The following is an 18630-nucleotide window of genomic DNA, read 5'->3' on the forward strand; positions in this document are numbered from 1 at the left end:
TAAAATCTTTGTTTTAGTCATTGCTCTCTTTCCACAACAGGTCATGCCCTGTTTAAGTATCTCCTCAACTTTTCACCTAGTGACTCAATATCTCATTATTACATGTGGGCATTATGTTGTACCCAACTCTTTCCATCTTAAGAAGATTTAAATTTTGAAAAAGTGTCCCTCTAAACAAACTTGTGCCATTCTTGAGTGGCAACCGAACTCTGATGATGACCAAAAAAAACAAACTCTGGTCCAGCTACAAATCTCGGTCTCTGTTCAGTTGAAATAAACTCTGGCGCAGTTCGAATGCGTATGTGGACATCAAGTGGACCAGACACTGCTCCAAAAGCAGGAAGTGGACTACAGGGCAAAGTATTTTGGGTAAAGTACAAGCAAAACAAAAGTGAGAGTCAAATGTGAATATGAAAATGACTTGTGGTCTTTTACCAAAGACAAAAGAGAAATCCTACAACCGCTAAAATCTGACACTACTTCATTTTTGTTTGCATTACGTGAAGAATTAAGTTGCGCTCATGGTTCTTCTGAGGTTTTCATGCAATTTCCCTGAGTGGTTTTTGGTGCAGCGCCACCACAGGCGAGGAGGAGAACAGGTTTTTCAAAGGGTTTGGTTTGTTTGACAGAATGAAATTGATCCTCAGCAGCTGAAAATGTCACAAAAGTTACAATTTTGGTCCCCAACTGAAGCGAGTCTACCGGCGTAAAAACATCCCGAGAAGCAGTTAAAGACTTTTATATCGACAGGCTTTTAAACACATTTATCTTGAGGTTTTGTCTTGTTTCTATGTTTGCGTCATAGTCATTTTTAACATCTGTGACAGGCACCACTTATTTCTACTAGCAGAGGTTCTGCCAATAAATCAATTCCATTTATTTCATGTAAAATGGGTCAGCGAGAGAAGCACATCTGAACAGAATAGATCTGAACAAAAGAGGGGAGAACTTGAGAGGTTCAGCTGTAGTTCTCTTCTCAGTAGAGGAGTCACCGGAGGGCAGGGCAGTGGCATGACTACGTCTCCCAGCATGCTGCGGTCACACTGGGACGAGGGGATGGAGGAGACGTTGGGGGGAAAAAAAAAAAGAAACTACTGATTCAATACAAAAATCAGATTTCTGCTAATTCCTGCTAAAAATACAGAATCAAACTGGTTCATCCAGATTTATCAAATGGATACAGGAAGGAGGCGGTTGATTATAGAGCTGCAGAGGAGGCTTCTCTACACCAGTTGGTGCAATCCTATTGGCCCATCTTGGTACCCCTTCCCCCATACCGATCCCACCTCACAGACTCCTACTTGATGTCTCTCATCTTCAGCACATTTCTACGTGCATCAAGCCAAATTCACAGACGGCCATGGTGGGAAGAGACAAATTTGTCCGACAGCAGTCAGGGGTTGTGTACACGGTGTAGAAATATTTATTGCAATCCAAGTGAGGAACAATGTAGGTAGGAAAAAGTGGGGGCGGGGGGTAAACGGGAGAAGGGGTGGAGGCAGTGGAGGGGTGGGTGTTTTTGGGAAGATGGATGTTGTTCAGAATAGGAAATGGAGGCAGCAACAGAGAGAGGAGTGGGGGGGTGAGTTCATATTGGGGAAGGGGCGGTGGTGGTAGTGGCGGATGGTGGGAGACTGGGCTACATGACGTTTGTTTCCATGGTGATGGTCTCTCTGTCTCCCACATGTAGGGAGATGGTGCTTTAATATCTGTGTGTGTATGTGTGTGTGTGTGTGTAATGGTATTTTTTTTCTCCAAAAAAAAAAAAAAACACAAAAAAAAAACCTGTTTGTTTGTTTGGTGGCCATTTTATTGCTAAAAGAGTAAAACCACAGCAATGAGCCGTGCCAATCTGCACCCTGAAATGCTTCCAGGGTTTGCAGTCAACACAGATTTCAGAATCATGATTCAACACAAGCAGACTGGTTTTAAAAATAAAAAGTGTCTTTTCTTGTCCAGTGCTGTTGTTTGAACCGGTCAAGTTAAAGTGTAAATGGCAACATTGCCACAACTGTGGCTGTTGGGTTTCATTAAGAATCTTTATCTTTGCTTTGAAATTAAAATAATATTAATAAAGATTAAATCTGTTGGCGCAACCGCAGCTGCCAGTGCCAGACAACCACTAATTCCAACCAGCTCGCTCCGGACTGCAGAAATGCCAGATCAATTACAGTGCGCGAGTCGGTTTTTCCACCTGTGTTTCCCGCCATCACGCTTTTCTCATTCGCTGATTAATGTAATTAAGAGTTAGGATTGCGTGAGCTGCAGATTTTGGTGTTTAGTTTGTAAAGGTTCGTTTAAAAATAGCATGTAAAAGAGCTACAGCTTGGATGAAGGTGGAATTGTAGTTTGTGGGGGTGTGGAGGGTTTCAAAAAAAAAAAAACGTCAGACGGTGAGCGAGGCTGGATGCTTCTGCACGTGCGTTTTATTAGGGATGTGACACTGCATGTGTCGGAGAAACAGGCTGATATCTGCGCGGGGCGTGACCGGCATGGTAAAAAGATCCTGTTGCGATCCGCGCCGAACTGGAGGAAGAGGAGAAAGTGGCCTGGGAATTCCGTTCAAACTTGAAGGCAACATCGCCATCTGCTGTCAGGAAGAAACACAGCACTTCTGCTGAGCAAATCACCCCCTTTAAAATATGTGATTAGCGACACATTAAGCTGCGTTTTGCTTACAGACGGACACACACGAGATTGAGGCAGACAACCTCAGCGTGAGTCACCAAGCAGACGGGCGAATTCCCTTAGAGGCGTCAATTCAGGGAAGACACGCATCCATCCTCCTCCATTAACCACACACGCCATCTATTTTTTCCACCTGCTTTTAATGACATTATTGCTGTCATTTACAACTTGGCACCAGAAATCTGCATGAAAATTCAAGTTTGAAAGGAAAAAAGAAAAAAAAAACTTGCTGGCAGAATTTCAAGCAGCTGAGTCAGAAGAAAAGAATTGCTGTTGTTCTCGACAAACGGGCCATTCACCTGCAGAAATAAGAGGATAAGCTGAACTGCTGGAACTCAAAGCCTTAGGGGAAAAAAGTAATTAGTAACCCTAGGATGATTAATGATGCCAACTGTAGTTTATGGATTTAAATGCAAAAGGCATGGCACAATGCCAGTCATGGGTTTGATTCATTTTTAGCGATAATAAAGTGTTGGGTTTTTAGGTTTTCTTTGCTGCAAAACCACAAAATCTTAAATACTTTTCTACTTCAGATATTTTAATACATTTTAAATAAGACAAAACTAACTTACAAGTAACTTTTCAGGAGGTGTAAGAGCTTGCTTTAGCTTTGGTGTGGAAAAGGAAGTCTTAAATGACTGCCAATGAATGAAAAATAAATTTAATGGGTATTTTTTTCCTAATCAGCTTAGGCTGAACAATTACATACCCTTATTAAAAATGATATATTTCAAATGTATCCATTGGCTAAAAAAAAAAAAAAAAAAAATTAAACACGACATTCAGATTTTGTGTATGACACACACACAAAATAAATATCTGCAGCTTCCGTTTAACATCCGAGAAGTGTGTCACTGCCTCTCAGTTTTCATGTCAAAGTTCTGGGCCTTTTGTTTCTTTCTCCCTGCTTTCATCATCCTCATGGGTTAAGCCACAGAAGAAAGCTCTGTTTTCGTGAGAAAGATCAACCGTGAAACCCATAATCCACGCTCCAGCAAGACATTTCCCTGGAGAGACGATCTAAATAAAACCAGAGCAAACCTGATGTTTAAACTAAACATACAATCACTTCTAAAACGGTTCTACAGTTTTTGAGACTTTATGGGAAATTAATAGATTGCCTGGGAATCTTTCAACATAATCATCTCATGCAAATTCATTCAAATGTTGGTGATGACACTTGACAAAATGTAATGTTTGTTACTGGTTTCTCAGTGACAAACATCAGTTTTTGATGTTTCTGTTTTTATGATGTAAAGCACTTTGAGCTGCCTTGTTGCTGAAATGTGTGATGCAAATAAACTCGACTGATTAAGAAGCTACAAAATAGCTTCAATCTCAGATTAGACGTCAGCTTCCACCTTCAGAACAAACTCGTGGATTTATGAGGAATGAAGATGGCAAACCGTTTAACACAATCTCATTTAAAAAAATCTGAACTATCCCTTTAACTTTAGAAAGCATAAAAGCTAAACATTTAGGGTTTTTTTTTACTTATTGCTACAAACAGAAGCAGTCGGTTGCCTTTAAATATCTGAACAAGATGGGAGCAAATTCAACAAATGGCCACAAGAGGGCACCTTGAACAAAACATTGTTAAACCTCCAGTCAGATTCCTACTATGTCAGAGAGACAATCTGTGTCCATCTGTTCAGCACTGAGACTGAAACTGTCTTCAACTGGTGCCTCTGACTCAAAAGGGTCAAAGGTCACACGCCAAAGATCTCCATCTCCATTGGCTCAGGCGCAAATATTGAAAGTCAGTGCTGTCGATACAATCTGTGCCAGGCAACGAGCCGTGCAGTGCTCAGAGGTCGGATGTTTTGTGAGAACTTCTGCTTGAGTGATGTTCAGTTCAACCCAAAGTCATACGTGTGATTCATCTGCCACCCTGTTCAAAGGATAAATAATAATAATTTATTCTTTGAGAGAAAAATAACAATAAAAAAAAAATTTCTCAACTACATCTAGATGATGATAATCTCTAATTCCGGTTGTGAACTGTCTGCCACCCTTAGTTTGCTTACATAATGGCCTGAACAACCCTGGAGCGGAAGGTCACACGCCTCATTTCACCACCTTATGGATGCAGGGAAATAGGAGTCTGGGCTCTCTTCACACAAGCAATGAGGCGGTGGAGTTGATTTTTACATAATTGCAGCACGCATTTATCACGGGCAGTCGTAGGCCGGGCTAAAAAACAAATGAGATCTGGTCCAGGTAAAGACGGATCTTATGAAAAACGACACGCTTTTGGGTGATTTCATTTGAACGCAGAAACTAGGATTTCCAAGTTTTAAGTGGAAAAAAAAATCACCTGGAGCACATTAAAAGTACTTCAAGCTGCAGCAGAAAATTATTTATTTACACTTCTGTGATATTGTGTCACACAGAAAGAGGTGGATAAAGTCCACCTAAATGCAAAGTGTGAAGTAATCCCATTGTATTTGTGATAACTGTCCTGGTGGTAAATCCTACCATGGTAAGTTATTTCCCATTTTGCCGTTTTCATCACCATTTCTGATGCAATACTTCTAAATGCTCATAGAAAAAAAACATTGATGGAAACACGGTTGTATAGGACTGCTGATTAGCTATCATAGCAAAGTACAACTAGCTAGTTCCACCAGTTTTTCACCTTACTATTGAAACATGCTTACTGCCTGTGGGTTACTTGACTCAAATTTTAACTTCAAATCACCTTTTGCCCAGTTCCAAGTCAGGAAATCAGCAGGACTGTTAATTATTCTTCTAAACCTAACCAAGACTCAGAACTGAATGTTGTCAGACTGGTAAAAACAAAGAATTACAACCTACATGACAACATAAAGTGGGCTAAAACAACTCAAATAGCAGCAAGGTCATTGTCATTTATCAGTTTGGAGTAATTTGTAAGGTTTTCAGACTTCAAAGTTAAAGTCCAAGAGCACAGATTCAAATTTGAGTGAAATGCTCTGCCATGACCTTAAATAGGCCAAACATCCTTGAAAACCATCCAATGCAGCTGAATTAAAGCAATTCAGCATTGAAGGGTGTGCTAGCCTCCATGATGGATAACACAATCTATTAAACTTTGATTATACTATTGGTCAAAGTCAAACGCTAAATTTCACCTCCTAGATTTGCATGTTATTGGCAGTATCCAATTATGGAGAATGACTTTGCATAGCAACCAAGAAAAGGAGGGGAGAAATGAAACAAAGCTAAGAAAAGTCTTCCTAATGGTAGGAGGGTTTTCTAATCCAAAGAAAGCAAGCAGCCAGGCATAAGAACTGGAGCTTCTTTTCCTGTTGGAAGGTAAAATTATTTAATGTGTGCATTTACACATGTTCACTGATTCATCTGTACATTTTATTTTTCTTGTTTGAACCACAGACGTGGGAAATCAGCAGTACTTTCAACGCCTTCAGCTTAAATTCACCTGTTTATAACTGCTTGTTGTTTAAGTTGGGGAAGTAAAAGCTTGAAATTAACATTTGCCGTTATCTTTGATCCGCTGTATTTGTATTTCTTCAAAAATATTTTGTACAGCTTCACACTTTTTTCAGGATGAAGCGGACGCTCCTGCTTGTCCTCGCTTTCTCAGGTCAGTCTGTCAGTTGTGCAGAAGGGTGAAACTCAAAAAGACAGGTCTGATGTTTTTATACAGATAAGTTATCTGAAGTTATTTTCAGTACCTCCAGTGGACAGATGTCATACAGTAGTGATTTTGTAGAAAGTGAAGAGATCCAGACCTTGTCAGTCCACTATAATCTTACCATGAATGCTGTAGTTTTTGTAACAAGCCATCAGTTGTTTACATGGGCAGTAATCATATTATTAATTGTTCTTTCGGGAAAAAAAAAGAGTTAAATATTAAACGCTAATTGATGGCATTTGCTGGATTACAGCTACTAACAGTACGATAAGGACTGTTCATTTTGCTGTTTGAGGTCATTTCCCACTGTTGGTTTCACAGCTTATATTCTAATATTTATATAATATTGATTGTTTACAGAAGATATGTTATAAGATGAGGTAATTTGAAAAAAAGAAATTTTCTCTTGTCCAGCGGGGGTTTATGTTCTGTCTACCAACTTGTTTCGTGAGTACCACTATGTGAGCAGCCCCAAGACGTGGGCTGAAGCTCAGCGGTACTGCAGAGAGGCGTACGCCGACCTGGCCACTGTGGACAGCCCAGAGGAAAGCGACAGACTGCTCCTTGAACTGCAGGGATCCGGACAGTTTGCCTGGATCGGGCTTTACGACAACACAACGGGCTGGAAGTGGACAATGGGAGATGATGACTTTGTCGCCAATAACAGTTTCCCACCTTGGGAACCGAATCAGCCTGACAACTATGGTGGCAAGCAGAGCTGCATAGTGATGAACTGGATAGGAGGCTGGCGGGATGAAATCTGCAACACAGAGCGCCCTTTTATCTGCTTTGACGGTAGGTAACCCAACTTTTCATTTTTAAAATCTAGTGGCAAAGATGAAAAGTAGGACAATAAAACAATCAGAAGTGAATATATTTAGGTCAGACAATGGTAAGGATTAAAATCAGTAGAAGAAAAAAATATCTATAGTAGTTTCAAAGAAGAGAATGAGTGAGGTTTGTCTGTTTTTTCTGTGCGGTTTCAGAAATTGACAGTCTGACCGGACGAGCCCCCACTTTCCCCCACTGTCTGACCGTGATATTTTCTGTGCTCCTCCTGACCATCGTTCTACAACCATAGTAGCGTTAAAGAAAAGAATATAAGTAAAGTTTATTTTTGCCGTTTTTCTCTTTTCTTGTAGAACACGGCCCTTCTAAATACGTTGTAGTGAATACATTCATGTTTTGGGAAGATGCTAAGAACTACTGTCGGTCCAAACACACGGACCTGGTCAGAGTGTGGAACACGTCTCAGAACGATGAAATCCACCCACTGATTGAGAGGAACTACTGGATCGGCCTTTACAGAGATCTGTGGGCTAACTGGTCTGACCACAGCCTGCTGACCTTCACTAACTGGGAGACGGGCCAGCCTGACAACAAAGGCAGCACCAACATGACTTCCTGTGCTGCCGTGGATACGAGCACCGGAACGTGGTGGGATGTTGACTGTAGTGAAGAGTACGAGTTCATCTGTCAGACTCTGATTCCATCCAGTAGGAGGTTGGAGCTGCACTTCCAGTCCGAGGCCGACCTGAATGACCCAGACGCCCAGCAGCAGATTTTACAGCAGGTACAGGAAGCCTGAAAACTGGTGTTTCCTCTCTATTTTGAGAACTTAATCTATAATTATAGCAAATCTAAAGGAAAAGTGCAGAATTTGAGTGCAGAGTTACTACTAATCAATAAATTAGAGTATGCATTCCGAATTGGCTCACATTTGTGAACGTTTTTTGTTCAAAAGGTAAAATCTCTGTTACCTCTGCGTTTCCATCAGCTGTTAGCAGAAATTCACCATGATTAACAGAAACAAAAGGCTTGAAACTATCATACCATATGCAATTATTTCATGTGTTGCACTTTTCAATTATTTTCTTATTTGTTCACTATTTTAAGACTGTAGATAATATCTTGAATATTGCAGAAACTCATCAATTAAAGTAAACTGGTTTTAGCACAATAATTTATAGGAAATCAGCTCTATAACCAAATAAAAATGACTTAAAACTCACATGACAGATTGTACAACATCATGATTTATCATACACTAGAAAAGGCTGAAATGGATACTTAATATTTATAAAGACTAGGAATTAGAATATCTCCTTTGCTTTGTTTGACAATGGAGATATGAAGATTGTATTATATAACAATTTTAGCTATCCTGTTTGTATTATTTACAGAAAATTCAGTCAGTCAGACATATGACAATATGCTTTGATCAAGTGGACAGCACTTTAACAATCTACCATAAAAACTAATCAGTTTTTTCTTTCATTTAGCTCCACGCTAAACTGGAGGCTGATGGACTAACAGACTTCAAGCTCCGCTGGATCGAGAAAGATGGGCAGATTTTTCACAAGGATACAAAGGAGAAAACATAAGAAAAATTCAGCTTTTTAAAATTTGGTCTTATTATTTCAGCAGCATTTGTAACAGTTAGTCAAAGATATATTTGTTTTTTATTAAGTTATCTATTTAAATTCCAGATGGGAGAAGCAGAAGACTTTTTCCCCTATAAATGTCTATCTCTGCATTATGTGAATATGCAACGCTCCTTTTGCTCTGCTTTGTTTTATGGGGTTGGAAAATTGATGGACTGTGGTTCAAAAGTCTTGAAAAATTGTGAATAATTCCTTGTACTACAGTCTTTCTTAAGTTGGGTTATAATCATACATATAGTTTGCTTTATTCTTTAGCTGAAGTTTTATTGTTATGCTAAATGATCTGACTTGCTTTAAAATTCCATTACCTTTATTTTATTTTATTAATTTCTAAAGCTCGTCTGTAGTTTAAAATGAAATAAATATGGCATATTTGTGTGGTCTGAATTACGGTTTGTCTTTGATCACTAAATGTTTGAGTAACTTAATAAATCAGATTAAACCAACAATAAACTGTGTAAATTTATTAACATCACAATTTGTCATTTGAGGTGCAAAACATTATCATTGAAATTTTTACAAAATTAGTTTTTGTTTTAAGCAAATACCCTTTGTGTGAGGTTAATAGGGACTTTTATTTAGTTAAAAAAAGATTAAAAAGATAGAAATTTAATTTGCAGGATTGGAGTAAAATATGCATGATGACAGATATTTTTCTTGGCCTAATGGGCATGATAAAAAAAAAGTCAATTTGACCTTAAAACACAAGGAATTGCATGTTCATGAATTTCAATTAGGGTACCTTGTGAGTTTTTACCAAAATCAACTCAGATTATAAAATAAGGGTAAATTTACTGTGAATTAAATTAGGAAAATATATATTTTAATGGAAGCCAACTAAGTGCATTACAGGTGTATAATATAAAGAAATATCATGTATCATAATGTAGAATGTAATGAACTAAGGTTGCCTTACAACCATGACCAGCCTCTTAAGTTTTGTCTGCTGGCTTCTGGTATTTAAAGAATCACTGGGAAAAAAATTATATTTCTGTTATTAGAGCACAGACTTACATGTGGCTTCGCTCATGTAATCAATTCTTCTCACAAAGAGAATGAAAATAAATTAATCTATGTTCTTACTTGCCACTTTGAATGGATTCCCAGTCGTTTTTATGCCATTAAAATATATTGGGTTAAAGCATCTGTTAAAAGTCAAGGTTTACGGGACATATTATGTCCGATTTATAATTTATGTGTTCTTCGACATCCTATTTTGAAAAAAATCTTTTTAAAGTACATAAATCACAAGAACAACAGTGTGTGACGTTTGCCCGTTCACTCGACTGATCCATTCTCCTTGAGGTAAGGACACAAACATTTAAAAATCTTTAATTGAAAGTTGGCCATATCATCATCCATTATTACACTGTAAGTGTTGACCGTCCAAGTGAAGGAAGGTGTTCTACAGTTCTTGCTGTGCTACAACGATTTGTACTGTAAAATCTGCTGGGCTAACTGCTAATCCAACCACTGGTCAAATCTGGACCAATTATAGGACATGGGAGACTTCCTGTAATTCATGGTACCATGAGTTCTTTGCTCAATCATAAAATCTAACCATGAGCTTGTTACTTTAAGCTCCAGAACATTTAGGCTGTGGAGCAGAACCATCTTTGAATGGGTCAAAAAACAAAATCCAACTGAGAAGGTTTAAAGCTACAGAGTGTAACTTTTATAAAAAAAAAAAAGTTACATTTGTTGAAGCTGTCACTGCATCTAGACAGGTAATCTGGGGGGGAAAAAATACAACTTCTCCCCATCAGCAAAGCCTGAAGTGAACGCTAAGGCTAGTCAGCATGGCCACATATGATGACAGACAAGCCCTTTTGCTGTTTCTCTGCCTTTAACACATTTATCAGCGCGTTCACGAGGTTGACTGACTGCCACCGCTAAGACCCTCCTCTTGGCTCTGATTGGTTGTTTCTGACAAAGACGAGTCTAAAAGATAAAATAAAAATACCCCAACAGAATTGCAAAACACTGATTAATAGATATTGCTACCATGATTATTAGCTTCAAATGACAATTATTTTTTGGTGTATAAAGCTTTTGTCCTTAAATAAATAAAATGTATTGAAAACTGCTTGTTGTACTACCTCTGCATATCTTTGACATTACAATGTATTTTGATGACTAAAAATACATTCAAAACAGAGCAGAAACTAACTTTTGGATTTAGCTAAATTTGGTGTGAACGGCTTAGAAACACACAGATATGGTACATTGCTAAGAGCCAAACTTCTTTCTTTTTACGCAAGTAATGCCTTGCTGAATGCTTGACTTGAAAATGGAAAACAGTAAAACACAAAACACCTGCGCTATTAACAACCACTAAATGTCTTCAGGACGGTATTTTCCCTAATGTCAAGGCAAGGTTAGCCACCTCATTTCACACAGTTAATTTGTATTTGTTTACATCCTGTTCTAATGAAAGCAGCAAATTACTCAGATTGGGTTTAAATACTGAAAATAAGGAGGAGAAATAAAGGTAAGCAGATTCTTTTCATCAAAGCAAAGATCCAGGCAGGATACCCGAGCCGTCTTCAAGTCCAAGTAAGTATATCGTATGTTCCTTATTTGGTCATGCTTTTATTTATTAACAAATTACAAATAAACCATTCATTAAGTCTTAGACTTGAAGGAGATATCTCTCAAATGTAAATTGTCCAAAAATATTCCCAGTTGTTCAATCCTAAATGTCCAGTAAGTTTTAATTTTTGCCTTTTCTCTTCATATGAATTAGGAGGTGTAATTTACATGTTTTGTGCTTTGTTTTTTTAACCCATTATTTAAAAACTGTAATATTTAAAATGTTTAAATTTACAGTATGAGGAAGACACTACTGCTTGTTCTCACCTTATCAGGTGAGTTTTCTTTAAGGGGGAAAATGAAACAATGTTTCCATGTTCTTAAAAAACAAAAAAAGCTTCATGGTTATTTTATTATCATCCTTACCCAGCGGGGGTTTATGTTCTGTCTACCAACTTGTTTCGTGAGTACCACTATGTGAGCAGCCCCAAGACGTGGGCTGAAGCTCAGCGGTACTGCAGAGAGGCGTACGCCGACCTGGCCACTGTGGACAGCCCAGAGGAAAACGGCAGACTGCTCCTTGAACTGCAGGGATCCGGACAGTTTGCCTGGATCGGGCTTTACGACAACACAACGGGCTGGAAGTGGACAATGGGAGACGATGACTTTGTCGCCAATAACAGTTTCCCACCTTGGGAACTGAATCAACCTGACAACTATGGTGGCAAGCAGAGCTGCATAGTGATGAATTTGATTGGAGGTTGGCGGGATGAAATCTGCAACACAGAGCGCCCTTTTATCTGCTTTGACGGTAAGATAATTTAAAAAAAGAAAAAAACAACTCAAGTATCACTTCCCAACCTACTGTCAATAAATCATTAAAGGTTAATATATTTGTGGCACCGTATGCCGCACTGGTTAGAGCAGGCGCTCTGCATTCACAGGCTAGAGACCTGGACATATCCGTCCCAAGTTCGACTCCTGTCCTCAGTTCCTTTGCTGCTTGTCTTTACCTCCTTCTCTCTGCTCCGTTCCTGTCACATTATTCTGTAAAAAAGGCAGACAGTTTTGTAAAACATTTTTAAAATAAAGATTACTATGCCAGACAGAGGTCAAGAAAAATCGGTCCTCGCTTTCATGAGTTTTTTTTTTTCTGTGCGGTTTCAGAAATTGACAGTCTGACCGGACAAGCCCCCACTTTCCCCACTGTCATTTTCTGTGCTCCTCCTGACCATCGTTCTACAACCATAGTAGCGTTAAAGAAAAGAATATAAGTAAAGTTTATTTTTGCCGTTTTTCTCTTTTCTTGTAGAACACGGCCCTTCTAAATACGTTGTAGTGAATACATTCATGTTTTGGGAAGATGCTAAGAACTACTGTCGGTCCAAACACACGGACCTGGTCAGAGTGTGGAACACGTCTCAGAACGATGAAATCCACCCACTGATTGAGAGGAACTACTGGATCGGCCTTTACAGAGATCTGTGGGCTAACTGGTCTGACCACAGCCTGCTGACCTTCACTAACTGGGAGACGGGCCAGCCTGACAACAAAGGCAGCACCAACATGACTTCCTGTGCTGCCGTGGATACGAGCACCGGAACGTGGTGGGATGTTGACTGTAGTGAAGAGCACGAGTTCATCTGTCAGACTCTGATTCCATCCAGTAGGAGGATGGAGCTGCGCTTCCAGTCCGAGGTCGACCTGAATGACCCCGACGCCCAGCAGCAGATTTTACAGCAGGTAAATACTGTAAATGCCACTTTAAGAAGAATCTATCCTCAAAAAGTTCTTCATACCCTGACACAAGTTTTGTTTTTAATCTGACATTTAGCTGCATGCTAAAATGGAAGCTGACGGATTAACAGAGTTCAAACTTCGCTGGATGGAGACGGATGGGCAGATTTTTCACAAAGAACCAAAGAAAAAACCATGAGGCATATTCAGCCTTTTTCATGCACCATGTATAAGCCTAACCTACAGAAATTCACATCCATAGTCAAGTCAGTCAAGGACATTTTCAGTAGCTCCTTTTTGCTAAGCTAACAGTCATAAATTTATGTAATCCTTTCTGGAATATGTCAATCTACATATATGTATGTATGCAGGTAATATTGTGTAACGTCCATTTTGACTATTTAATAAAGTAAAACCTGACACGACTACCTGTAATACCATATGCGTTTCCTAAACTTGAAATATGCAAATGATTTGCTTTTCGCTTTATATGATGGTTTTATGTTGTACATGGAATCATAAGTTCTATGGACCACTTAAACTTCATACCTGACCTTTTTCTTGGCTTTTATACCCAACTGTTACTTCCTTTTTCATTTGTTGGCTGTTAAAAGAATAATAATAATAATAATAATAATAATAAAAAGTCTATGATGCAATACAATGCAAGAGTGGTTTGAATGTATAAAAAAAATAAAGAAAAACTTGTCATTCTTTGGGCACAAAATGTTTAAGTGGTGCCTTTTAAATACATTGTGAATGTTTGTGACTTTGTTAATTTAGTCAGTGTAAAAACTATGTTAAGGTATTTTTAAACTGGCAATAAACCGTGCTATTAAATTGGTGTGTGTTAGCGCCACAATTTGTCATTTTTTTAAGCAAAATGTTAATAGCGAGACTTTTAGGAGTTTTTAATACAAATACTAAATGTAATGTATTTCAGTCATTGCACTCAGGTGCAGTGAGTTTCAGGTGATTGTAGTATGAAGACTTCTGTGTCAGAAATGTTTAAAACTTCTTTTTAGGTGGATGTAAAACTAGAAAACAAACTACCAAAATTTCTTCAGACTAACAACACTGTTGACTACCATCACGTTTTGAAGATGATAATGTTTTTAATATAGACGCCACCTAATTTCACTTGATTCATTGTACATATTTACATGCTTTTCTAATGATAGCGACAAATTACTTCCACTGTGTTTGCATAAGGTGGAGTGACGGAAAAAAAGGCAGGCAAATGCCATTCCTGTAGGTCTGAGAGTTATTTTCCGACAGGGCGAGGATCCAAGCAGTGACGAGATTTGGAGATGTCTTCAAGCTAGCAAGCATATTGGACATTCCTTAATGTAGTGCTATTTTTGTTTAGGTTAACTCCTCAGAGGTTAGAAATCAACATAGAAATAAGCAAATAAGCAAATAATCGCATTATAGCTTAACACAAACTCAATTTTCATTCTGATGATGAATCATTTTTCCCGTACAAATTTGTTTACAGAGATAACCCAACATTTTATTTATGGTTTTAGTTGTGTGTGTGTGTGTGTTTTATGTCCTTTTTATTTATTGTTTTTGGCTTTTGTGTTTTAGCCTGGATTTTTAAAATGCTTTCAATTTCCAGTGTTAAGTGTACTTTATTAAAAATAATGGGTTTCTTTAAGTCTTTGAGAGAGCGGACATATATTATTATATCATTATCAGTGTACTGGTTGAAAGTGGTCTCAAAACAAACAATATTATCATTTATCACAATAATTTCTGAAACGATTTTTTTGTCCAGCAAATTTTGTTATCATGTTCGGTTTACTTTGGTCATTTTTATTCAACTGAGACAGTTCCTACAAATGTAGAAACTGTTTAGGAAACCCTATTTAGGTCAAACTGGTGGGAACAATCTCCAACAAACCGGAACACATTACGTACATGTTCCTATTTCATTACGTAAATTCTTTAAAAATAACTTAAGCTACAGGATGAAGAAGCTCCTGCTGCTTGTTCTCACCTTCTCGGGTGAGTTTCTGCAGAAAGCCACATAAAAAACAGTTTTGGGTAAGAAAATGTGGACATTTTTAGTCATGTTTTAAACTCCCTTGTCCAGTGGGGGTTTATGTTCTGTCTACCAACCTGTTTCAAGAGTACCACTACATGAGCACCCCCAAGACGTGGGCTGAAGCTCAGCGGTACTGCAGAGAGATGTATGCCGACCTGGCCACCGCAGACAGCCCGGAGGAAAACGACAGAGTGCTCCAGAAAGTTCAGGAACCTGAAAAATTTGCCTGGATCGGGCTTTTCTACGACATGGCGAACTGGAAGTGGGCAATGGGAGACGAAGATTTTAACCATGAAGATTTTAGCAACTGGAAAAACGGTGAGCCTAACAATTTAGGCTCCAAAGAGGTGTGTGTGGTGATTACACGAACTGGGCTTTGGCGAGATGAGATTTGTGAAACAGAGCGTCCCTTTATAAGCTTCCACGGTAATATCTTTGGGTTTCTTCAACAAAGTTTAGTTACTAAAAGACCAAGTACAACTTCTGCTCCCTGACATCTGTCTCCACAAAAGCATAGTAAAAATAAAAAATGCTTTTCACTTCAGTGGAAACATAGGTCCAGTCAGAAGTTTGCTGCATACATCAAGGGCAGGAACGCCACATTAACTTCAGGCTTTGAATGATTTATTTGGATGGTTCTTTTATCAGGATGGAAGAATGATGTAATAAACAACTTCTCTGAATTAAAGATAATGCTCACATTCTTTTCAGTATTCTACAAAGTGCTTTTGTTGCATCATCCCTCCAGCCTGGTAAAAGAGCCGTTCAACTAAATCATTAAAAGTCAACATGTAATGTGGCCTTCACGCCGGTGACGCGCACACAAACATCTGAGGTTTGCAAGGAAGATGGGTGAAAACTTTTCCATATTTTGTCACATTACAACCACAAACTTGGATACATATTTCATTGGAATTTGATGGGAAAGACCAGCACAAATGGCATACGATTGAGAAGTAGAAAGATTATATATGAACATCTGACAGAGCAGTGGTCAATCCATCATCAGAAAATGGAAGAACTGCAGAACTATCATTGAGAATCCAATTTAAAGAAGCTTAAGCATGTATGTTCTTCTTGGGTTTATTTCTGCTTACAGAACAGGGCCGCTCAAAATACAATTTAGTGGAAACCGTTATGTTTTGTAACGATGCCAAGAACTACTGTCGGTCCCACTACACTGACCTCATCACGGTGAGGAGGATGTCTGAGAACGATGAAATCCACCCACTGATTGAGACGAACTACTGGATCGGCCTTCACAGAGCTCTCTGGGCTAACTGGTCTGACCTTACCCCAGTTCACTTCACCAACTGGGAGACGGGGCAGCCCGACAACAACGGCGTCACCAACATGACTTCCTGTGCTGCCGTGAATACGAGCGCCGGAACGTGGTGGGGTGTTGACTGCAGTGAAAAGCATGAGTTCATCTGTCAGACTCTGATTGCATCCAGTTGGAGGTTGGAGCTGCGCTTCCAGTCCGAGGCCGACCTGAACGACCCCGACGCCCAGCAGCAGATTTTACAGCAGCTACAGGAAGCCTGGATCCGTTTGATCATTTTATATATGTTATTATAATATACACTGATCTCATTATGGTGAGGGGCATAATATATGTTATTAGGATTAAACGTGGTAGACCAACATAAAAATACAGAACATGATAGAAAAGTGACACAAAGCTTGTTTCACTTGATTTTACTTAAGTTTGGAGTCTGAACACAAATGCACACAATTACTTGAACAAAATTTTGGAAACAAGGTATTTTCCTTCCACTTCCTAATTACACAATACATTGTGTTGGTCTGTCACAAAATACCAACAAAATATGTTAAAGTTCGTTTAACTAATGCGCTTAGCTGAAGAAAGAAAAACAACAACGTGGTAAGATGAACTCTCAAGAGACATAAGCATACTGGTGGTAATATAAGTAAATGTAACACTCAGGGTTTCCCCCAGACCAACGGGACTCACCACGTAGCCCTGGAGGTCAGCTGGGAGACAAACGGAACGCGCCACGAAGCCCTGGAGGTAGGGCAGGAGACCGACAGGACTCACTACAAAGCCCTGGAGGTCAGCCCGGAGAGCAGCAGGACTTGCTATGAAGCCCTGGAGCCAGGCCAGGAAACCGACAGGTCCTGCAACGGAGCCCTGGAGGTCGTCCGAGAGACTAAAGGGACTCGCCACAAACCCCTGGAGGTCGGCCGGAAGACCTATAGGATTCGACACGAAGCCCTGGAGATCAGCCGGGAGACCAACGGGATTTGACACAAAGCCCTGGAGGTCAGCCGGGAGACCAACGGGATTCGACACAAAGCCCTGGACGTCAGCCGGGAGACCAACGGGATTGAACACGAAGCCGTGGAGGTCGGGCAGGAGACCGACAGGACTCGCCTCAAAGCCCTGGAGGTCAGCCCGGAGGCCAGCGGGACTTGCTATGAAGCCCTGGAGGCAGGCCAAGAAACCGACAGGACCTGGAACGAAGCCCTGGAGGTCGTCCGAAAGACTAAAGGGACTCGCCACAAAGCCCTGGAGGTCGGCCTGGAGACCTATAGGATTCGACACAAAGCCCTGGGTCAGTCGGGAGACCAACGGGATTTGACACAAAGCCCTGGAGGTCAGTCGGGAGACCAACGGGATTCGACACAAAGCCCTGGAGGTCAGCCGGGAGACCAACGGGATTCGACACAAAGCCCTGGAGGTCAGCCGGGAGACCAACGGGATTGAACACGAAGCCGTGGAGGTCGGGCAGGACACCGACAGGACTCGCCTCAAAGCCCTGGAGGTCAGCCCGGAGGCCAGCAGGACTTGCTATTAAGCCCTGGAGGCAGGCCAAGAAACCGACAGGACCTGGAACGAAGCCCTGTAGGTCGCCCAAGAGACCAAAAGGACTCGCCACAAAGCCCTGGAGGTCGGCCTGGAGACCTATAGGACTCGACACAAAGTCCTTGATGTCAGCCGGGAGACCAGCAGGACTTGCTATGAAGCCCTGAAAGCAGGCCGGGAAACCAACAGGACACGCAACAAAACCCTGGAGGTCAGCCTGGAGACCAGTGGGACTTGCTAAGAAGTCCTGGAGGCAGGCTGGGAAACCGACAGGACCCGCAACAAAGCCCTGGAGGTCAGTGGGCAGACCTACAGGACCTGCAACAACCCTCTCGTTCACCAGGGCAAACCCCAATGTACAGGCGCCGAGATGGGGGACAACAAGTATGCCCACTCCTATCTGGCGCCTCTCACCATGGGCAACTCCAGAGTAGAAGTATGTCCAGTCCCTCTCAAGGAGACTGGGTCCAGAACCAGAGCCATGCGTCAAGATGAGGCCTCAAGCTCTCCTGCCAACATCTTTCAAGCGATTAGCTCTTCCACCATCAGCCCCCCAAGTGTCAAGCTCCTCTGACACCGCAGTCCTGTTGTCCTCAAGCTTTTCTGCCACCGACAATCACGCATGAAGCCTGGAGCCCTCACGACACTTCTTTATTTAGAAGTACCATGGTTGAACCCAGTACCTCAGATTGTCTGTTTCGTACATTTTCAGAAG

At 40.5% G+C, this 18630-nt stretch overlaps 4 protein-coding genes across 4 annotated transcripts; 3 read left to right on the forward strand and 1 right to left on the reverse strand.

Annotated features, from left to right (window-relative positions):
- Window positions 1–5920: 5920 nt before the first annotated feature.
- LOC106928814 (C-type mannose receptor 2-like) lies at window positions 5921–9222 on the forward strand. Its single transcript, XM_015005318.2, has 5 exons — window positions 5921–5985; window positions 6237–6274; window positions 6740–7120; window positions 7468–7898; window positions 8608–9222. The coding sequence occupies exons 2-5, from the start codon at window positions 6238–6240 to the stop codon at window positions 8707–8709; spliced, it is 951 nt and encodes a 316-aa protein (XP_014860804.2). The 5' UTR covers window positions 5921–5985; window position 6237; the 3' UTR covers window positions 8710–9222.
- Window positions 9223–11190: 1968 nt separating this feature from the next.
- Window positions 11191–13878, forward strand: LOC106928815 (macrophage mannose receptor 1-like). The gene is made up of 5 exons (XM_015005319.2): window positions 11191–11325; window positions 11599–11636; window positions 11732–12112; window positions 12614–13044; window positions 13136–13878. Exons 2-5 carry the CDS (start codon window positions 11600–11602, stop codon window positions 13235–13237), a joined length of 951 nt encoding a protein of 316 aa, XP_014860805.2. The 5' UTR covers window positions 11191–11325; window position 11599; the 3' UTR covers window positions 13238–13878.
- Window positions 13879–15011: 1133 nt separating this feature from the next.
- LOC148156377 (C-type mannose receptor 2-like) lies at window positions 15012–16666 on the forward strand. The gene is made up of 3 exons (XM_088009938.1): window positions 15012–15048; window positions 15137–15514; window positions 16188–16666. The coding sequence occupies exons 1-3, from the start codon at window positions 15012–15014 to the stop codon at window positions 16664–16666; spliced, it is 894 nt and encodes a 297-aa protein (XP_087866064.1).
- Window positions 16667–16931: 265 nt separating this feature from the next.
- On the reverse strand, window positions 16932–18621 carry LOC148156378 (uncharacterized). Its single transcript, XM_088009939.1, has 4 exons — window positions 18599–18621; window positions 17695–18376; window positions 17051–17660; window positions 16932–16948 (listed from the first exon to the last, which is right to left on the reverse strand). Exons 1-4 carry the CDS (start codon window positions 18619–18621, stop codon window positions 16932–16934), a joined length of 1332 nt encoding a protein of 443 aa, XP_087866065.1.
- Between the last annotated feature and the right edge of the window lie 9 nt (window positions 18622–18630).

This window comes from Poecilia mexicana, unplaced genomic scaffold (genome assembly GCF_051168715.1).
Source record: "Poecilia mexicana isolate PSO_F unplaced genomic scaffold, ASM5116871v1 scaffold_11, whole genome shotgun sequence".
In the NCBI taxonomy this organism is placed as follows: Eukaryota; Metazoa; Chordata; class Actinopteri; order Cyprinodontiformes; family Poeciliidae; genus Poecilia; species Poecilia mexicana.